General features: G+C 40.6%; 1 protein-coding gene across 5 annotated transcripts in view; it reads right to left on the bottom strand.

The window, feature by feature from the left end:
• Nucleotides 1-20,016, bottom strand: part of VPS13D (vacuolar protein sorting 13 homolog D) — a 187,331-nt gene that overhangs the window by 41,026 nt on the left and 126,289 nt on the right. For all 5 annotated transcript variants that reach the window (XM_025198111.1, XM_025198112.1, XM_025198113.1 and 2 more), the window contains 2 exons: nucleotides 8,185-8,317; nucleotides 5,886-6,081 (listed from right to left, as the gene is read on the bottom strand). In XM_025198111.1, coding sequence (XP_025053896.1) covers nucleotides 5,886-6,081; nucleotides 8,185-8,317 — 329 coding nt within the window. The remainder of the gene's footprint in view (nucleotides 1-5,885; nucleotides 6,082-8,184; nucleotides 8,318-20,016) is intronic.

Raw genomic sequence — 20,016 nt, 5'->3', positions numbered from 1 at the left:
TGAGGGCCTTTATTATTCCTTTGGTTTGAAGATGAATACATTTTGATCAAGGCTGCTAACTCTGATGTCTAATTTTAGAGCTTTGTTTAGCGCACCCAAAATGAACACCTAAAAAAAATTGCAACAATTGTCTCAAAAAAGCCTGATGGCAGAAAAAGAAATGTAAAAGTAATAAAGGCCCTCAAAAATCCTGTGCCTATTCTGTAGGCTACTACTTTCTCCAAGGTGTGCACTCAATACGTAGCAATTTCCATTAAGCTAGTGATGGCAACTTAAGGCCAAAATGGTAAAAGGAAAATTGTGTCTCTCTTTTTTCTTGCAATTATATTAATCTACCATGACCAAATAATGCGTATCCTTTTCCCATCAGATAGTCCAACAGAAAGTGAGTCATGCACTTTCATAAGTTTATTCAAAGAAGAGATTTTTTTTTTTTTTTTTTTTAATTTCTGAAGAACTAGTAACAGCTTTACATAAGCTGCACTATCATGAGCAATGTATTGTTCTGAGCTTTTGAGCTTCAGGGAGTACTTAGAGTTCAGCCAAACAGAAGGAAAAGGACATCACTTGGAATACATTTTTTTGTTTTAATGGAGGCTGAGCTCTTTTATAAATGTGGCAACAATGCTTCAGCTGATTTCCAAACTGTTTTGTGGCTGAAGCTGGCAATTGTTAAAAAAAAAAAATCAGGCACCCTCACTGAAGAGACTATAACTGAGTCCGATTATTTCCTGCTCTAATATCCGCAAGGAATCATATACCTCAAAAAAAAGGTAAATTTAGTTTGGAGTTTAGTTTGCTAGAGCAAGGCGGGTATAGAGGGCCTCAAAACCCTAGCCCCCACTGCCTTGTGGATACTTCTTGGCTGGAGAGAGGCTAAGGGACATCACCCTGACCGAGCGAGGCGTTAGGTAGGCAGTCAGCAGCAGTTCTTCTCTGTTACTCTCGGGCAGAAGCTGCGACTGTCAAGGCACAGAGCGTCTGGACTCGGTCTGGCCTTTGGATTCTGCCCCAGTGGTCTAAAGGGGAGATGGTAGGTCTTGGGCAGCCTCCACTCCTCTATACTCTTGCCTAGGTGTACACATCAAAGTTCTTGGTGACTAGACCTCTTAAGTGTAAACCATGATCCAGAGGATCGACGGCCGCCTGCTAGTTTAACTTTTGCCAAACAGGCTGATCATGAACACACCCCGAAAAATAAGACATTCAAAGCCCAAAAATAATTACTTTCTCTCATAATATTGATGAGAAGTAGAAAAATAAATAAATCATAGTTTGCTGGTCTAACCTTGCTCTAGCACACAGGCTCAAATATTATATTTTAATTTTAAGAACATTTAGAGCTTCAAATCATAATGTCAGCATGCTCTTGAAAACCTAATTTAGACTCGAGGCCAGTTCCAGAAACAACATTAGGAAGTAAAGGGGCCTTTCTAGTTCTGGTTTACAACAACAACAACAACAACTGGGAGCAAACAATCTTGTCTCTTATGTTTTGAGAAAAAAGACGGGAAGGGAGGAGTCTGAACACTACTCGAATTGTATGGGACACCTTTTGTTCACAATCACACAATGAAACATCTACCAACTCCAAAACAACTGTAGCCCGGGCGTCTCAGACAGAATTCTCCCAAGCCTGAGTTTAAAGACGTGGATCTACAGGAACAGAAGTGGCATCACATTTGTTCTTTGGGCATCTGCAGCAGGTGAGGGTGAAAAATATTGCTGAGGTCAGGATTGAATGAAAAAATGTGGATAATATTTACCCATCAACAAGACAGGCACAACTCAAATTGTAGAGGCTTTCATTTGTCCATGTTGTCTAGTGTACAGGGATGCAGAAGGGGAGCAGGTCCATCACTGTCCTGCTTCTCACTAAAACTATAGATTTTAAATCTGTTGGTTAAAAGCAGTTAAACTAATTGTTCCAACTATTTTTTTTTTTTGGTAGTTGATGAAATGTAGATATTCTGTCTTTAGTCATGATAGCTGTGAGAGCCCACAGGTCAGATCTGTCCCAACAAACATTGTTAGAAAGAATCTAACCTTCGGAGTATGTGATGTGCGAGCACTAAGAGTGGAACCTCTTGAAGAAAACTATTAGAAGATGTGCCAGTGTGAAGGACAGCAAGGTCATGGAGGGTATTTTTCTTCTGTCTTGTGGACCTCCTTTGAGACTTAGGAGACCTGTGTGAAACAGAGGAGGTACTCGAGTCTCCTCTACTTACAACCTTCCCTGTGACATAAGTGCTTGACAATGGGCCATGTGTGCTCTGAGCGTGATTTGTGTTGGAAGAGCTTTGGCTCATTCAGAACTGATGAGCCAACCGACATTAATGGGGAGAAGGCATCCTACTGAAAAGCATCCTAAGACTTGCATCTAGAGGAAGGTACCAACTAACCCCTCCTACAGTTCACAGAGAGTGGAGGATTCAGGAGCGTACAGGTTTGTGAGATTTACAGTGGATCCTCCTCGCATGGTATGTCAGCAGAGATCCACTTACCTGCATCTGTTTACAATTTTTCAATAGGCAAGAATGGTTCGCCTTTTTTCTGGATTAAACCTGATGGCGCATTTCACTCACCAGTCCATGAGCAAGTGTGGGGTGGTGCAGCCAGGGTCCAATCCTGCTCACATTTTGCAGTACACTTCCACTGTTCTTGAGACACGCTAGTCTGCCATGGTGCATCCATTGGGAATCGCTCGTTTACAAGATACCCAACTTTTTCAGTATGGAAGCTCATGATACTTGGCACGTTAACTCCATTATCATACAACAGCCCGATTGACAAATCTGGAACTCAAACCCCTTTACTCGTCCATATCAAACGGTGGTAATTTTCAGTGACCAAAAAAATGAAAATGCTTTTAGTGCCAGTCACAACAGGCTTGTATCAACTCCAACCTAACTGACTGTCAGACAGAAAATTCCCATTTAGACAAATACCACACTAATAGGAAATAAATTTCCTCACTCTTAAATATAAAAGCTACAACAGATGGAGTTGCAAAAAATGTTCGTTTACCCACAACTCTATTTGACTTGCATGTTAAAAATCTGCCCCTGAGTTTGTACAGATACATGGCATGGATCTGAGGTGGGAGTGGGAGCTTAGTGATGGCATGGCATCAGTTAGTTTTTGAGTCCATCCACTTTGCAAGGTTCAACACTGCTAAGAAGCCCTGCTTGAACTCCCTTTTCATTTCTGCATGGATCTTAACTTGGAAAAAATAACAAAAACCATCTACATGGCCCAGCACACAGAGCAGAAAATGCAACCTGAGCCAGCACATTCAGTTTGGAACAGTGTTTTATTTTGATTCCAAACCACACATAGCTGAACAGTTAACAAATGCAATTAAGGGATTTTGGTACACAAGTCACAACAAATCCAAATCCTTTGTTGTTGCTCTCTGCTTTCCTTCTCCCTGAAAAGTTGCTTGCTTGATTAAATAGATAAATCAGAAAAAGTGGGTATGGTATAGGATTACCTTACAACCTTTCACAAAATGTCTGGGGAGCTGAGGGGCGAGGATTTTTGCGGGTGATAGCTCTTAGTGGACCAGCTGCATGGTTGGTGGGGCTGAGTACATTTTACTGTACTCGGACTGGAAACCTGTGATTAAATTTTCTTTTAGAAGAAGTAGTGGCCTCAAATAGGTTTTCTGACTTAGCTACTGGGAAGAGTATTTTTTGTCTTTACAAGTGATGATGGGTCACAACATTTCAGAGGACAGCTAATGTTATACACAAGTTCTGAATGTTGCGCAGGGTGCTCTGAACACTGCATGCAGCACTTTGCTCGGTGGACACAGCAAACAAAACTTATTCCAAATTTAATGACCTATGTAGTTGGGATAAAGATAGGCAAGCTTTCAAATGCAAGTCATTCTTTGTTAGACCTGACCAAGTATGTCCCGCATTTGAAAGGCTGTCTAACTTTATCCCAACTACATAGCTGGCCCAATAAAATATATTACCCTAAGAAATCCTTACCTTTTGCATAATTTCTGGGCCATTGTGGCTATAACTTGAAAGACATCTTCCAGTTCAATTCAAATGTCCTAACCTGCGCTTCGTCTGTTAACTGCTAAAGGTAATAGGCTCATGGGCCTACATGGCTACATGCCCTCTCCCTCCTTGCTTGCTGGCTAGTTTCTCAACATCAAGTGACATAATTACTGGCAATATTGCAAACAGGGTGGAACTTCATGAACAGAAACATACTTCAACAGCGCACTGAAACAGATAAGCACATGGACATCTCAAACACTTTTTAATAAAATATGAAAGAACATTTACTCTGTTTCCATGTGCCCTAACCTTCTGCCTGCCTGAGACACAGCATGATGATTTTTCAAATGTAATGCAGATGGATTTTTTTGAATCCTTCTTTACTTACCTGAACTATGATCCCTGACCTTTTAATTCTACAAATAAAATAAAAGGCCCAAGTCCATGTGGCTACAAACTAACTGCTCCTATTATCTCCCCAACCCAGAAATATGTTCATTTAGTCATTTACTCAGATTGACTTTTACATTTGATGAAGGAAGTTGAACACGAGGCCCTGTTATACCAAGATCTATCACTGCCAACAAAAGATAGGCTAACTGAATCCTGTGAGTCATAACATTCATTTCAAACTTGTACTACTCATCTGTGGTTCAAACTGCTGGTGCATTTGGAGCACTTCCTATTTTCACAACAAAGTATGTGTAGGTCTGCATTCTTCTGAGTTTCCTGCACCTCACTCGCACTTCATCAAGCGTATTGTTCTTAATTGAAACAGAGATGGCAAACAGCTCAGGATTCGAGTGTGGCATAATAAAATGCAGGAAATGGAAAAGCCAAATGGAAAGACTACAGAACCCCTTCAGGGGCAGCGAGGGAGGAAGAAGGGGAGAAACCCCCCCTCCAACCTGAGAAATAAATATACGTAGGATTTGGTTTTTTACTCCTCTGTTATGCAGTACGGTACAGACAACAGTCATTCCACAGCTCATCCTCATCATCTAAGAAATGAATGCCATTTAACTACAATAATTAAGATCCTTATTCCCTTCAACCCTGCTTTCTGGAAACTGCCCAACCCCCGTCTTCCCTGATCATTCATTTTAATAATTATGATATAAATAACAACAAATATTTATTTCAAACATACATAACATTATTCAACTTTACTTCTGGTGGCCAGACACTAGTCAAAGTAAGGCATACTAGATCCCCAAAGATGTAAAACACACGCACAAGCCTGTGCGAGAGAGTGTGTACAGATGCACTGTGTCACAGGCTTGTGTAATTTATGGGATATGTTATTTCCACGTACGATCTTATATACACACGATCTATCTGCAATATAGAAAACATGCATACACATACACACTCACAAATGTCATACCAGCACATCCTCAATAAAGATTGTTTTTTCAAGAGGATGAGAAGAGATGTCAATCTTCAGAACTCTTTAACCCCTTTGAAAGACCTGCTTTCTATGTGATCTTTTAATGGAAAATGGGAAAAACAACAAACTCCAAAAAACACATTTGCAGTCCCTCTCTGCTTCAGGCTACCAAGATGAGTTGTTAAATTTGATCTCTTAAAATTTCATAATCTATTTTACTATGCTGTAATGATAATGTTTAATTTTACATTATAGCTTCTCTGCATCAGTTTTACTACCAAATCAGATCACGTTAGTGTGTCTGCAAACACAATATATTAAGGAGGAGGAAATGGAATAAAATGGGAGCATGATACAGTACTACTATACAGTCAATTTTGTACAATTACCATTCCTTTGGGTTAGGAACAGAAACTGGAATGTTTTGCATTAGGGCATGCAGACACATTATCAGTTAGAAATGTAAAACATTTACTGACCTTGGTCCACTAAGAGTTGCGGTATCTCTCACTGCCTGGGCTGTTTCTGAAGCAAAATCCAGAGCTCCAGCCACTGGCTTGGTTACTGTGCCAACCAAGCCTTTACCAAGGCCTGACATAAAACCACTAACTCCCCCTTCAGTTTTCACACCTTCCACTGTTGAAGTTATTACACTTGTCAATCCACCAATGATACCTAAGTGAAGACAACAAAAACTAGAGTTGGTCCAGCACCACCTGATCGCGTGAACAATTTAACATCACAAAATTTTATACGATTTAGGACAGGAACCGGAGAACACTAGGTTCACTTGGCAATTATTAGGATGAATATAAGCAGACAAAATATAAAAAACGCGAACTCGAATTTTCATAGTGATACTGGGAGGCGCAACTTGCTCTTACAAAACTTTAATGGTAATGAGAACCTGAGGGCCTGCAAAAAGTTTGGAACATACTGAAAATTCAATAGAGTGGATGACAGTACGTATAGTGTAGCAATATGCTCCATAAACTGCATCTCTCAGCCAAAGGAGAGCATTCTCCAGCATCATAAAGCTTTCTGGCCCGCTGCCCAACAAACTGATTTACCGAGATGACTGCCAGCTCTCGATTCTCTAACTCTGTAGCAACTGACTGCAGTTTTGAGTTGTCCACTTTCAAAATACTGGCCAAGCAGCACCCAGATGCATTTAGGAGTTGAGAAGCAGACAGCATTACGTATTTAAATTACTTCATTTGAGTAACTATGACAGATTGCAAAAAAGCTGGGAAAATTCCTATATTTCACCAGACAGAATCTAATAGTTAATTGCTTCTTTGAAGAAATGGAAAGAGGAAGAATTAAAAAGAAACAGATTTAAAACAAAAGTCATAATACTGCTAATTAACTGATAAAATAGCATGATGAAATGTTTCTAATTGACTTCATTAGGCATGAACATATTTCAGATGTTCCCAGCAACGTAATTTATACCAGATTTTAGAATACATAAATTCTGAAGCTGGGAATAACCAAAGCACTTTACTTTTAAAGAGATATCTAATATGATCTATTTAAAACAGGGCTGCCCAACTTCCAAGCAGTCAGGAGCCACATGCCCTGGCAGTCGCACAAGGGAGAGCCATAGCTCCCCCTGGGCGCCACACCCCATGGAGGTCCCTCTACTGCTGCAGCATGTGCTTGTGTCCCAATGCATGCCTGTGCTCCTCTCCCCGCCCTGTCCCGACTGCACCATATGGTTGCACAGGCAATCCCCTCCCTACCCCTGCTGCACCATGCAGCCCAGGCTCACCCTCAGCTCCCTGCACTGTCCAACTGCCCCATCAGCAGGGGCACAATAGCTGAAGCAATAGGGAGAATGGCAGCTGGGCAGGAGCCCAGGGAATGTATAGTAACCCCGCCCCTAACTTAACCAGCCCTGCTTTCAAATGTCAATGCAATCTTTTTACTGACCGTATTCACTACTGCGAAGATTATTTCAGTCTCATTTTTATTATTTGGAATTAAATCTCACCCTGTGCAAAAAACGCTTGAGACGGTTAACAAATGCCCTGTAATTTTCCATTTGTAAAAGTACACACGTTTTTGATAATCAGAAAAGGAACTCTCATGTTTATGACACTGAAATTTTGACTATACTCAGATTTGCAACAACTTAATTACAGATGCGACTTGAAACAAATGGAACCAAACTGACGTAAAGCCACATAAATACTCAATAAATTTAAACTTGGCTGGTATTGGTTCAGTTAAATTCAGCAGAGAATTAATTTAAAGCTAAACTGACATAAGACTTGAATCCAATTAAAATGTGTCCATGTTGTCTTTTGCAATTGTTTTTTGGGTCTATTAAAAGTTTAAGTAGAGCAAGTCTATGGGCTTAATTCTGCAAGGAAAATAAGGCCTGTGGGACTTGCAGGTGAGCAGCAACAGCTTACATCAAAACAATTCATTCTTTTTTTTTTTTTTTTTTTACCACTAGTTAAGAATATTATTACACTGTTGGTACAGACCAATAGTATGTAAGGATGTTTATGAATCTACATGGACACTGAAGTTTTGGCTGATATTCTTCCTTAATTTTAGTGTTGGTGCACAAAACCAAACTTAAAATTAAAATCCCAATCACACTAAAAGGAAAGCCAGCAATGTCTCCGTTCCCTCAAGCTACAAATAACTGTCTAGAAGAGTAGTTCACACTGTACTGCATTGCCTTTCTGAATACCATTGCTTTGTGATGGCAGTAAACAAGGTAGCTGAAATGGCAATACTCTGCTCTATATATTCATAACTTACCATGAGCAAGTCCCTGTATGCCAGCCACAAGATGTTCTCCGCTAGTTGCAGCATGATATCGAATGTACTCTCGTTCAGTTTGATGTCTGTTATCCATTGTTTTTCCCAACCCATCCGATAAAGTCCCGGCAAAGGGGGGGGGGGGGGGGGGGGGGGGGAAAGGAAGCTTTTTTAAGATACAATTTCTACTGAAAAACATGTTGTGTTTATACTATTCTCAATTTTACTGTCTTAAATGCAGTAGTTATTAGAAGTTCAAAGCTTGAGCAGTTCCTGCTTTCTTACATGGCAGCATGGAAAGAGTCTTCTTCTTTGTTTGAAGGAGTGCTTTGATTACCATAGCTTATATTCATTACGGCTTTTCTCACATTAGTGTCTTCCCAAAGACTTCTACACTTGCATTCGCACTATCGTCTGTGTAGACATAGCTGTAGCTTTCACCTGTTCTCTTACTGAAATTAATATCAAAGCTTTATTCACTTCAACAAGAGCAAAATTACAGTCGCTGCATTTACAACTGGATCACTACTTCAAATATTACCAATAAGAAAATACCTTTTGATTTAGGGGGTTAGGTTGTAGCCGTGTTGGTCTAAGGACATAGGCAGACAAGGTTCCTTGGGTGAATTTGATATCTTTTATTAGACCAACCCAAATAGTTGGAGAATATTTATTAAGCAAGCTTCCGGGTTCAAAAACCCTTCGTCAGGCTAAGGAAGTTTCAGCAGTTGGTGTGTGCTCTTCCATCCATCCAGGAAGAGCACACATCTTTTTGAACCCGAAAGCTTGCTTAATAAATATTCTCCAACTATTTGGGTTGGTCTAATAAAAGATATCAAATTCACCCAAGGAACCTCGTCTGCCTTTTGATTTAGGAAACTTGAACTTACAATATTGATGCATTAGAGAGTAGCTTTTTATACACAAAAGGAAATGGTTACATCTTGGTGCTTAGTTAGTAACCAATTATTCTGACCTGCATTTTTCAGAAGAGCTCAGCTCTCATAAGGTTGGATTTTAGACTGGGGACAGAGTTCTTCGAGGGAGGTGGGAGGAAACCAGCCATAACGATCATGATGGGAGCTATGAAACTTTTAAAAATATGGTTCTTATTTAGACGACTAAAGCTAAGCAACGCCGTCTTGAAAACCTAACTCCGTTTGACATTCTTTGAAAATGCGATCTTTTATTTGGGATTATAATATGTCCTAACACTGCAACAGTTAACAAAATATAATGTGTCAACATTTGCATAATATATAACTTGTACGTTATGTAGCATGGATCTTATTGGACCAACTCTCTGGTTGGGAGAGATTTAGACAAGTTTTCAGGTGCTTGGTTTTTTTCTCGGACCAAAGAATGGTGCCTTGTACCCCAAAACCTGTCCAACTCTCACCCAACTATGCAGTTGATCTAATAAACGATACCACCCACAAAAATCCTCATCTCTTGCATAGTCCCTGGACAATTACAGCTACCAACAGCACTCTAACACTACTACGATATGTAACTATTTTTTTAAATGTTCCTCAGTTGAAAAAAAAAAAAAAAAAAAAATCAGTAATCTTTTCAAGTAGACAGTAAAATTATTTGGTCCACTTAGTTCAACCAAAAGTAGTAAATGAAGTCTGTTTTATATATATCAAGCTGAACAGCTTAGTATATTAAGCAAATTCCTTGTGTTGACTTGTGTTTTGATGGACAGTACATGGTTGGAATGCATTCTGGAAACACAAAGTTACTGTTTCTTGACACACATCATGACCTGATCTTTGAACAAGCACTCTCACCATAAATGCTTTATCATCAGATAAGGACTAAGAATTAACATTTAACCTGTGTTTTGTTGTTATGCAAGTTGAAAATGTCCTGGGGTGCTGGCTAATAGCAAGCCACGTACATGCCTGACCGAAATAAATGCAAGGTACTAATATAATTAACTTTCCTGTGCAAAATCCATCAAAATAAATAGCTAAGTGCCAATGACCTAAGTGTAACCTCTCAAAAACCTCACAAGAATGTTATTTAGACACAAAGCTATCCTTCCACAGAGATATGTGAAAAGCTTTAAGGCAAATAAGCCTGTCACAAGACTCAGAAATATGTCTGTACTGTTGTACTTTACATTTTGTAGCGAGTTAAGAGGTTGTATCTCAAAACACTGCGGCAATATAACTTGAAAGTGGCTCTGTTTTGAAAAACGGCTGTTGGTGAAGCAGTGTCATGTTTATGGTAGCATGTGGGATGATCCACTGGCAGATGGCTGTACTGACGGGATCCATATGCACTGCAGCACAGAAGAAAGATGTGAACTCATCTAAGGGAAATCTTAATGAACATCTGAGCAACACCACTGCAACGTTACTGCCGTTGTGTCAAATAAAGACCGCTCATAACGTAAGTGAAGGATTAAGACATTTACAAATAAAAGACTTGCATTAAGCCATTCGGGTTCAAGCAGGAGTCACGCGAACATGACTCAATTCAGTTATCATAAAATAAAGACTATTCCCTGTGACCCACAGGGGACAGGGCAAGGAGAAATGGCCTTAAATTGCTATCGTGGAAATTTAGGTTGGATTTTAGGAAGAACTTCCTTGCTATGAGGGTGGTTAAGCACTGGAAGAGGCATATTTTTAAGAGCTAGTGAGATGCACCTGACTGGGATGGTTTAGTACAGTCATCCACCCTGGCAATCTTCAAAAAGCATCTTGACGCCCATCTTGCTGGGGTTTTTCCTGCCCAAGTGCACGGGGGCTGGACCCAATGATCTCTAAGGTCCCTTCCAGCTCCTAACAACTATGAATCTATGCTACCTTGAGCCAGGAACTGGACTAGATGATCTTCCAAGGTCCCTTCCAACCCTACCATTCTGTGATTCAATGACCACCAGCTAAAGAAAAGGGGATTTGCCTTTTAGTGCTCTATTAATTTTTTAGCCACTTTCATAAGATTACATAATGTTAAACTGGACAGGGGGGTGGGGGAGAAAGGTCCTAAAACCCTACCTCTAATTGGGAATCGATACTGGTAGTGAAAAGGATGACTGGTAAGATTTTCCTCTGTTACTGAAGAAGACAACACTAGCTGGAAGCAAAAAAAAGTCCAATCTTTTGTCATCGGCATCTCCCTCTGCTAGTTTTGACATGCTCATGCTCTCCCTTCTCCTAACAGGCAGCTACTACTTCGATAGATAAGATGGTCCTTCTGGTCATTTCTGGTATTAGTTGAGGTAGAAACTGGAAAGTGCCGAGAAAAGCATGCCAGAAAAATCTAGGTGTTCAGAAAATAAACCAATAACCTTCCCTGCTCATTCTGTCACTATTTCCTAATTCACCATCTTTTCAAATGGCTTCTCAGTTAGATGCTGAGGGAAACATCACAAAAATGTGCTGTTAGGGAGAGACAAAAGGTCCTAACATTTTTTCTTGAATAGTTTTAATTTGTCAGTCCTGTACGTGACATGAATGGCGCTTTGACAGCATAATAGCTTTGAACTCCCTCCTTGATGGTCCTTTCACCAGCATTTATTTAATGGAAATTGTCTTCAATATTGTTCCTTTATGTTATAACTCAGATAAACTCACCTTGCTATATCCTAAGACACAGAAAACTGATGTTGAGCAGAAGTGTATACAGATTAGAAACCACAGTTTTACATAATCGTTCATTTATAAAACCAGGGCCCAATCCTGCAACTCTTTACAACTAGCCTCATCCTTACAAGAATGAACTCAGTAGGATATATTTATGTTAAAGCCTTCAGGATCGAACCCTTGCACCCCTGCACATTGAGATGCAAACAAAATCCTTATCTAGATTAACATTTTCATCTTGTAACAAGACCATTTATTATAGCAGGATTTTTCAGTGGAATGTGGCCTACGATAAAAAGGAAATCTTGCCCGTTTAGCAGAGGGGGGAAAGTATGGTAATACTAAAAATCATACGCTGATGACACAAAAACATATAGTTGAAAAAAGGCTGATTCTTTTCCTTAAAGAAGCCATTTCCTTTAAGTGTTCTGGTCAGCAGTCACACACCACCGGTAATAAATTCCATATAGTCTTCTCTCCTACTTTGGTAATTAAGTTGTGGGTATCCTTCGATTCAATATAAAAAGTGATCAAAGATTATGTCATTACTTTGCAACTTCTGGTTTAAGGACAGCTGGAATGTGGCCTGTGGTCCTCGTAACAAATTCTGAACAAAAAGAAAAAATAGCTATATCGTGTGCTGATGAAATGATCCATTTTCCCTTCCTTTCATCCGAACTGCTTTTAGAAGCTGTTCAGGTTGTTGCCAGCTACATCACTACTGGGCTTGGCTGCCCCTTTCCTGCTTAGAAATGCAAACTATTCAAAGCAGCTCCCAGTATCTGAGCAAAGAGGTTTTTAACCATATGAATAAAAATGAAATCCCATGACTGGTCTTGTGACTTAACCACTCTGACACAAAACAGAAAAACGAGCATTGGCTGAATGACTTCCGACCCCTTTCTGAACTTAATATAGTTATTTTAATTAGCCAAGAAATACAAATTCAGCGGAAACTTCCATAATTTGTTCTCTCTAAAGTGTAATCGTTTGGTTTAAAGGGATTAGAAGAGTTGATATAAAGGTTAAAGGCTCACACACAAAGTGTGTACATAGGTGGGAGAAGGATTTTCTGGAAATTCTGCCTACACTAAAAACTGTCAGGCTTCGATATGGTTTTCAAGTACTGATTTTGAAGATCACATCAGTGTGGTTGTGTGTGATGTGGTGCGGTGCCAGCCAATTACAACTGGGCAATTAGTATTATCATTATTATTATCGTTACTATTAATGATTAAGCTTTCACAACAGCTCTCTGAGGATTTGTGCCCTGCTTGGCCAGCAGAAGCGCATCCATTTTTTTCTGTGTATAAATAAGGATTGGTTGTTCTTTCTTCAGCTTTTGCTCCTTCCATGAAAGAGAGAATAACATCTGCATTAGTCAATAGCAAGTTCTGCTTTAATGTTTAGATATGAGAACTACCTTCCTAGCAAAGCTGTAAGAAGAAAAAAAAATTAGAAGTGCACAGGTTAAAAGTTCATCTTGTCATCACATGGCAATTTAAATGCTCTCGCCATGAAGATACAAGAGAAACAAGGTTAAATAGGGACAGTTCTGTTTGTGTGCTGTTGAAAATAGCACCAAGTTCCAACTTTATAAAGAATTTAGGGATTTTAATGAACTGAGAAATCAAATGTTTCCCTGTTGTCTTCCCTCTGGAGACATCATCCAAACTCTTAACAAAATTTTAACTGAAAAACACTAAGTTTTGTGTTGAATCCTTTTGGGGAAGGGAAAAAAAAAAAGCAGAGAACTGTTGCTTTACAATGTATTCCATTTAAGTACATAGCCTTGGGATGGATAAAAGTCTGTGCGCTTACCCAGAGTATGCAAATATCTGATCTTAATGGAAACAGTGCTCCTTAAATACACCAAGCCCTGTTGGTGCAATGGTATTAGCACATCTGAAGCTGACTTGCCACTCTCATTTTCAAGTTTTGGGGCTGCTAATACCATAGGGCTGAAAGCAGTTCTGCCACTACTGTGGTATCAGTAGCCTTGAAACTAGCTCCTATAATTTTTGTGGCTTCTAATAGGGAGCAGCTCCTTCCCCTTCTTTTTTTTTCTGGTGCAGTTAAATGGAGTAAAAGTAGTGAGATACAGCTCCAGCTGGGTTGTAGTTTGCTCGTACAGCAGTTAATTACAAAGTACAGCGTGGGTTTCAAAGATGCTAGTCTCTGAAATGGTTCGTGCACTTAACTAATACACAGGTACTAGAAGTCTGCTATAATACAAGGAAATGTAATGCAACCAAAAAACTGGAATGAGCATTGTGTTAAGCAAACTCTGGAGATGTTACACATGGAAGTGGAGTATGCTATATAGCACAAATACAAGATGCAAGTCAAACTTGAACAAGCTAAAGGAACACAAAAGGTTACTAAAGGAAATACAGAAAGTGGGCATCTCTTCTAAACAGTGGAAAAATAGATAGTTATTGATTACCAAACGCAACAAAATGCCATCTAAGTTGTTATATTATATTCATTAGCATGGGAAGCCACCAAAGCCTGTTAAAATGTAATAGGTGCATGAAGAAATCAAGTGGTTTGAAAGGTTAGAAGCAAAACTGAAACGCTATTTTAAAATGCAGAATATTTATTCATTAACAATGGTATCCATTAGAGATGTAAATATTGTTTTAAAAAATACCTGTTTAAGCTTCTCTAATTATATTGGTTAAATGGACCTGTGGTAGAGGGGCAGGGCAGCATGGGGAGCCGGGGCTGAGGATGCAGGATCGTGGTGAATTCTGTTGCCAGCCGGGACTGAAGCCCGTGGTCACAACAGGCTCCACGCGGTGAGCATGTGGGAGCGGGAAGGCAGCAGCACCAGCACCAGCAGCATGGGGTGGTGGGGTCTGACGGGGTCCCCGCCCTGGTGCTGCCTGCTGTCAGTGGAGCAGCTCTGGCCAGGGCTGCCTGAAACGTGTTGTGCATCTGGGCTGCAGCAGGGAGGTAACTAGCAGCTACCTAGGGAAACGGAGCATCCACATGTGGCTCGAGTGCCCTCTGCTAGGAGCCGCAGCCCTGCAGCAAGTGTACAGGTAGATGCCTTCGACACGATCCTGCATGGCACGTCCATCTGCCATGTGCTCCCGGGCCGGAAGAGCTGCCATGGGTTCTTGCCGAGCGGCAGCTGCTGAAGCCTGGGGGGAGTGAATGGGGAGTCAGGTGAGGGGGAGGGAAGCACTGCCAGTGGTTCTGGGCACCCACAGGCTGGAGGCACCGCCTGGGTGTGGCATGGCGTGGCTGTCTTGGCAAGCAGGCTCTGCCGTGGGGGCACCTGGCTCTGTGCCGACCACTCCTACGGCACCCGACGGCAGCCCTGCTGCTGCATGCGCTCTTATTTAAGCCCTGCGGGCCCCACTGTGAAACTTTGCCCAGGTAGCCGCTAGTTACCTCGCTGCTGCTGCAGCCCCACGATCCTGCAGCTGCATGATGCTGCAGCCTGGATCCGTGCCCTTGCTGGAGCGAGCCCCCAACAGCGGGCAGCACTGAGCCAGGAGGTACACGCAAAACCGTTTAAATGCAATTACCATGTAACCTTTTATATCCCTAGTATCCATCTTTTCACATCCAACTTGAGCCTTTTCTAAGTGCTCCTTTATAACCTTTTTTAGTCATAAAGTGACAGGCCTACTTTGTGGTTTGGAATAAGAAATACCATCCACAGGTAATAACAGGATGAGTACTATCAGTGCAGCTATGTCCCACTAGCTTCATCTTTCTCTAGTATAGAAAAAAGGACAAGGATACCACAAGCATTGCAAACCACTTTACATAGGTAAGGGGTGTAGTACCAACTCTACATTGTATAAGGCGATGATACTATTCTGGGGCGAAGCAGGGAGAAAGAAATGACAGGGAGTGGAAAGATACAATTGACTGGGGTGCAGTAAGTACAAACAACCCTAGTGAAGAGGAGAGACCAGAGAACTTCACTCCTTAAACCTGATGAACAATTACCTGAAAATGATCTTAAAAGTAATAGTGTTCTTAACAGGGGTGAACTGAAATAGATTTTATAGTGAAGACAATGCATTTTTTGAACTTGCAGTTCATTACAGGTAAGTCTAAAGTACTAACTAAACCATCAGAGTCGGTTATCGCAGGGTCTGAGAAAGGTGTGCTCTTAAACCAAGCCCTGTCTCTCAAAGATGCGGTGCAAATACAGCATAACATGAAATAAAGGTCAGGAGAGCAGGTACACATAATCCCTTCCTCCACCTCTCCAACAAACCCCAGAAATCCCCAGATCCTGAACGGTTTAATCCAAGATTAAGCAGGGTTATGCCTGTGCAAGCAAAACAACCACTTTATCCTCCAGCCTTGTATACCAGTACAAAAACGTCACCCCCAAAAGCAACACGGTTCATGTATTACCCAAAACATTTCTAGAACAGAGTCTGTAAATTGTTTCAGGATTGGGGAATTTTTTTTTCTTGCTGAGCAGGCATTAACTCACAGGAAACGCAGCTCTGCTCATGCCTGGCTTAAGAAGAGGCTTGTACACTCAAAACAAGTCCACACAATAAGAAAAAGAACATTTGCAGCTTTTGCTGCTTTCCCCTTTGAAAAGAGAAGTATCTGGCCTTTCCGTTGTGAAATAACAATTGATGGCTTATTGCATCATTAATCTAGCCACACAAAGAATGGCCTCCAGCTACACAATTAGTGTCACCCCCTCCCTTGTTTTCGGCAGTGAAGTGAGAGGTGTTAACTTCAAAGCCCCTTAGAACTATTTAAATGCTAACATCACTAAGCACAGCTAATTAAGGAACCCCCACCCCCAAATCAAGGCACTTTCGAAAACAAAAATTCATCTCTACCACCTGTCTAATGTTCAGGCTTTCAGCATAAATCTTATCAAAGGTATTGGTTACTTTGGCCTGTGGCCTTTGGGGTGTTTCTTTTTTCTTTTTTGCATTTTCTCAACTGCTCTTTTACTACAGTCAAAGACACCTTCAGTTCCAGGCACATGCCTTCTTCACAGGCAGTACCAAATTTAAAAAAACCAAAACAAATTAAGGACATTTTTTCACGTTCCAAGTCAAATCAGCCAAATCAATTCCAAATCCGTGAGTCATTCAAGAACCAAATGTGGCCCTACTAGCAGCAAACATCCTCCACCCCTGCCTGGGGCTTCCAAATCCTTTGGTGGGCATCCTACATGCAGGCCCAGGCCCAAAAGCTTGTGGTTTGGATGCCCCCGAGTTTGGCTTATCCTTGGCCAGAAGGCCACAGGAGCAAGCTAGAGAGGTGTCTCTCCACTTCCATAAAGTCAGCGTGTAGCCGAGATCCTCCCACTGGAAGCTGGCCAGGAGGCTATTTTAGGAAGTCCTGTCCACAAGCAGACAAGGGAGCAACCCTCCACTACACAGTGTCATTTTAATTGCATTACTTTAGAGAGGGGCTACCATCGGGGTCATGGTATTTCCCCTGCCAGATAAGTACCAAGCAGTACCAAAAAACTGCTATGCTGTGGTCTTGAATAAGATAGCCTGCACCTTACCACTGGAGACTGAGGGTATAAACAGACACTGCTTTCTCCCAGGAGAAAGCCTTTTGACCAGGAATCCTACAGAAGTAGGGGTCCGTTGTCCCACTTTCAATATCTGTGATCTATGCAAGATAAAATGCACTTCTTCCTCAGGACAATTCTGTGGAAATCTGTAAGTTAAATGTGGATCATTCAAGTTAGCCGCCAATCATTCCAGGGACAATAGACAAAAGGGAAACCAAAAAGCCCAGTTAGAAAACCACTGCATTATGTAGTACAAAATTCCATCAAGTTATTCTTTATTATTGTCCAAAAGTATTTTAAACTATTCCACAAAAATAAGAACAATATTACTTTGTTGCTTTTGTAAGAATACTAAAGAAGAGAAGATTAATAAAAAAAACACAAAAAAACCCTGAAGAGCATTCTTTAAGTCCTCTGTTTAGATTAAAGATCCATATCCATTAAAAGTGTTTTTCACTTTTTTCATTAGTTATGGTAAAGACCAGGTCAAATAGAAGGTACTCTGGGTAACTTTTCATATAATTTAACCCTTTTATTATAATGAGATGGTTCAGACCAGTCTCTAACAGTGATTAATGCAATGCTTTATGTAAAGCATTTCAATTAATGTATATCAATATATTAAGGTTACTTGGCTTGTAGAAATACCTTGATGAAAAGCAAACGTAATCAGAACTCTTGGGGAGGAGATATCTTGTATTAGACCAACTAGGTAATTGCAAAAAAAAGTCCTTATTTGCAAGCTGTCAGGCACACTTGCCCTTCCTCAGGCAGTGCCCAACAGCTTGCAAACAAAGAATTTTTTTTGCCACTATCTAGTTGGTCTAATAAAGGATATCACGTCCCCAGCAGTTGGGATTACTTTTGCCTGCACTCTGACACGGCTACAACCTGTATCCTTCACAAAAAACACACACGCTGCTTCTTCTCATTAACCAAATAAATTTCCGGATATAGGAAAATCAATAATTTTGTTAAAGACGCTATCCTTATTTAACTTAGATGATGAAATATAAAGAAGCATCCTTGGTTGTTTCACTGTGTTTATGTATTGTCGAAGCCTAAAAAATACTGCTCAATCTCATTTAATGTAATGCCACTGAAGCTAACTGCACTACAATGTGCACTGAGGATGGATTGTTAATAGTCGATAAAAGGTAGGAAATCACAGTTAATAATGGCAATCTGTCCTCAACTTGATGTGTTGTGCTAACCTACTGCAAGTGCATGCACCACCACACAGAGTTAAGATGTGCACAGTGTGCAAGACTAATGGAGTGAGTTAGAGCGGTATGGTCAATCCTTTATTTTACATTTCTTTGCTGTTGTCAAAGTGTTGCAGGGTTGATGCTGAAAAACAATTTTGTGATTCTCGTTAAATCACTAAGAAAACCTCTTATGGAAACCGTAACAATCACTTATGCAGCAGAACCACCTTTTAACTGGTTAAATGCATATTTAGCGTGCTTTAAAAAATGTGTTACATTATTAGAGGGAATGTGCAAAATACCAAATTTACTCAAATCCAAGAGTTTTCTCCCCTCCATGAGAGAAAAACCCCTTGTTTTGTCTTGGCAGGAAGTTTCTGTGGCTGTTGACAATTCTCCAATAATTAGCTTGCATGCATGGAAAATTATACAAAAAATAAAATTTCGATGGCTAGAATCTCATTAGTGGGGATAGTCTTACATTCAAAGCTGTCCTGGATTTGGGTAAATATGGGTAAACATATTCAGGCAATTGTAAAACACAGACACTACTCAGTGAAAGGCATCAAGCCATTTTCTGACTTATAAAATGACATTTGTCAACTTTGTATAACCCTGGAAATGAATAATGAAAATATTTGAGGTCTTTGACAAGTTATGTACATATGCCGAGACAGTTATTTCTGAAAGTAAAAACTTTAACCATTTAAAGCTTTACTCGAAGCCCTTGAACTGGCAAAACAACATCACTTGTCTTTGGTTTTTTTTAGGAAAAAAATGTAGCTCTTGTACAGTTCAAGCATGAGAGTTTCCAAAATGATGTGTTATATATGGGTGCATATGCCCTCTTACGATCTTCTTTAATGCATCTTAAATCTTATGCAGGCTGGTTTATAAAATGTGGTTCCAGACAGAGAAAATGCGTGAGAATGTTAAAGCCAACAACAACATGTGTATAACCAGCTTACAAAACACCAAAGAGGGATTAAATATTAAAGAGAGTGGCAGAATAACATATTACCTAATGCTACTTTCGACAGATGCCGAGTGCACGATGGCACCATATATAAAACGCAACATAAACCGTCTCCTCTTTGACACAAGTTACTGATCGCACCCAGGACACACAGAATCCAGCGGCTTTTACCACTGAAGTAAACACAATACCTTTTCGGAGTTTGCCGAGATGCCTTCCCCACCCTCGCTTATGTCATGCAACTAGAGTAAAGGGCCTTTAATTAGCTCACATCCCATCGTTAACTAAGCTTCGTAATGCGTTCTGACAATGGCATGTTGGCCGGGTAATCTGCGAAGTCCCCTGATGAGTTGTCTGTATGGATGCCTGATTAGCTGGGTATCCCAGGGGAGCTCCCACTGTTTTTATCTCTGCAGATGCCTGATGAGTTGGGTAGCTTCCCCCAAGGACCTCCTGTGAAGCTGCCCCAGCAGGTGCCCATTGGCAATAGTTTTGTGTTACAGGCCTGAATGAGTGATCCCT

This window comes from Alligator sinensis, unplaced genomic scaffold (assembly GCF_000455745.1).
Source record: "Alligator sinensis unplaced genomic scaffold, ASM45574v1 scaffold569_1, whole genome shotgun sequence".
NCBI lineage: Eukaryota > Metazoa > Chordata > Crocodylia > Alligatoridae > Alligator > Alligator sinensis.
Note: the sequence above shows the minus strand (reverse complement) of the source record. Positions and strands in the feature narration are given on the sequence as shown.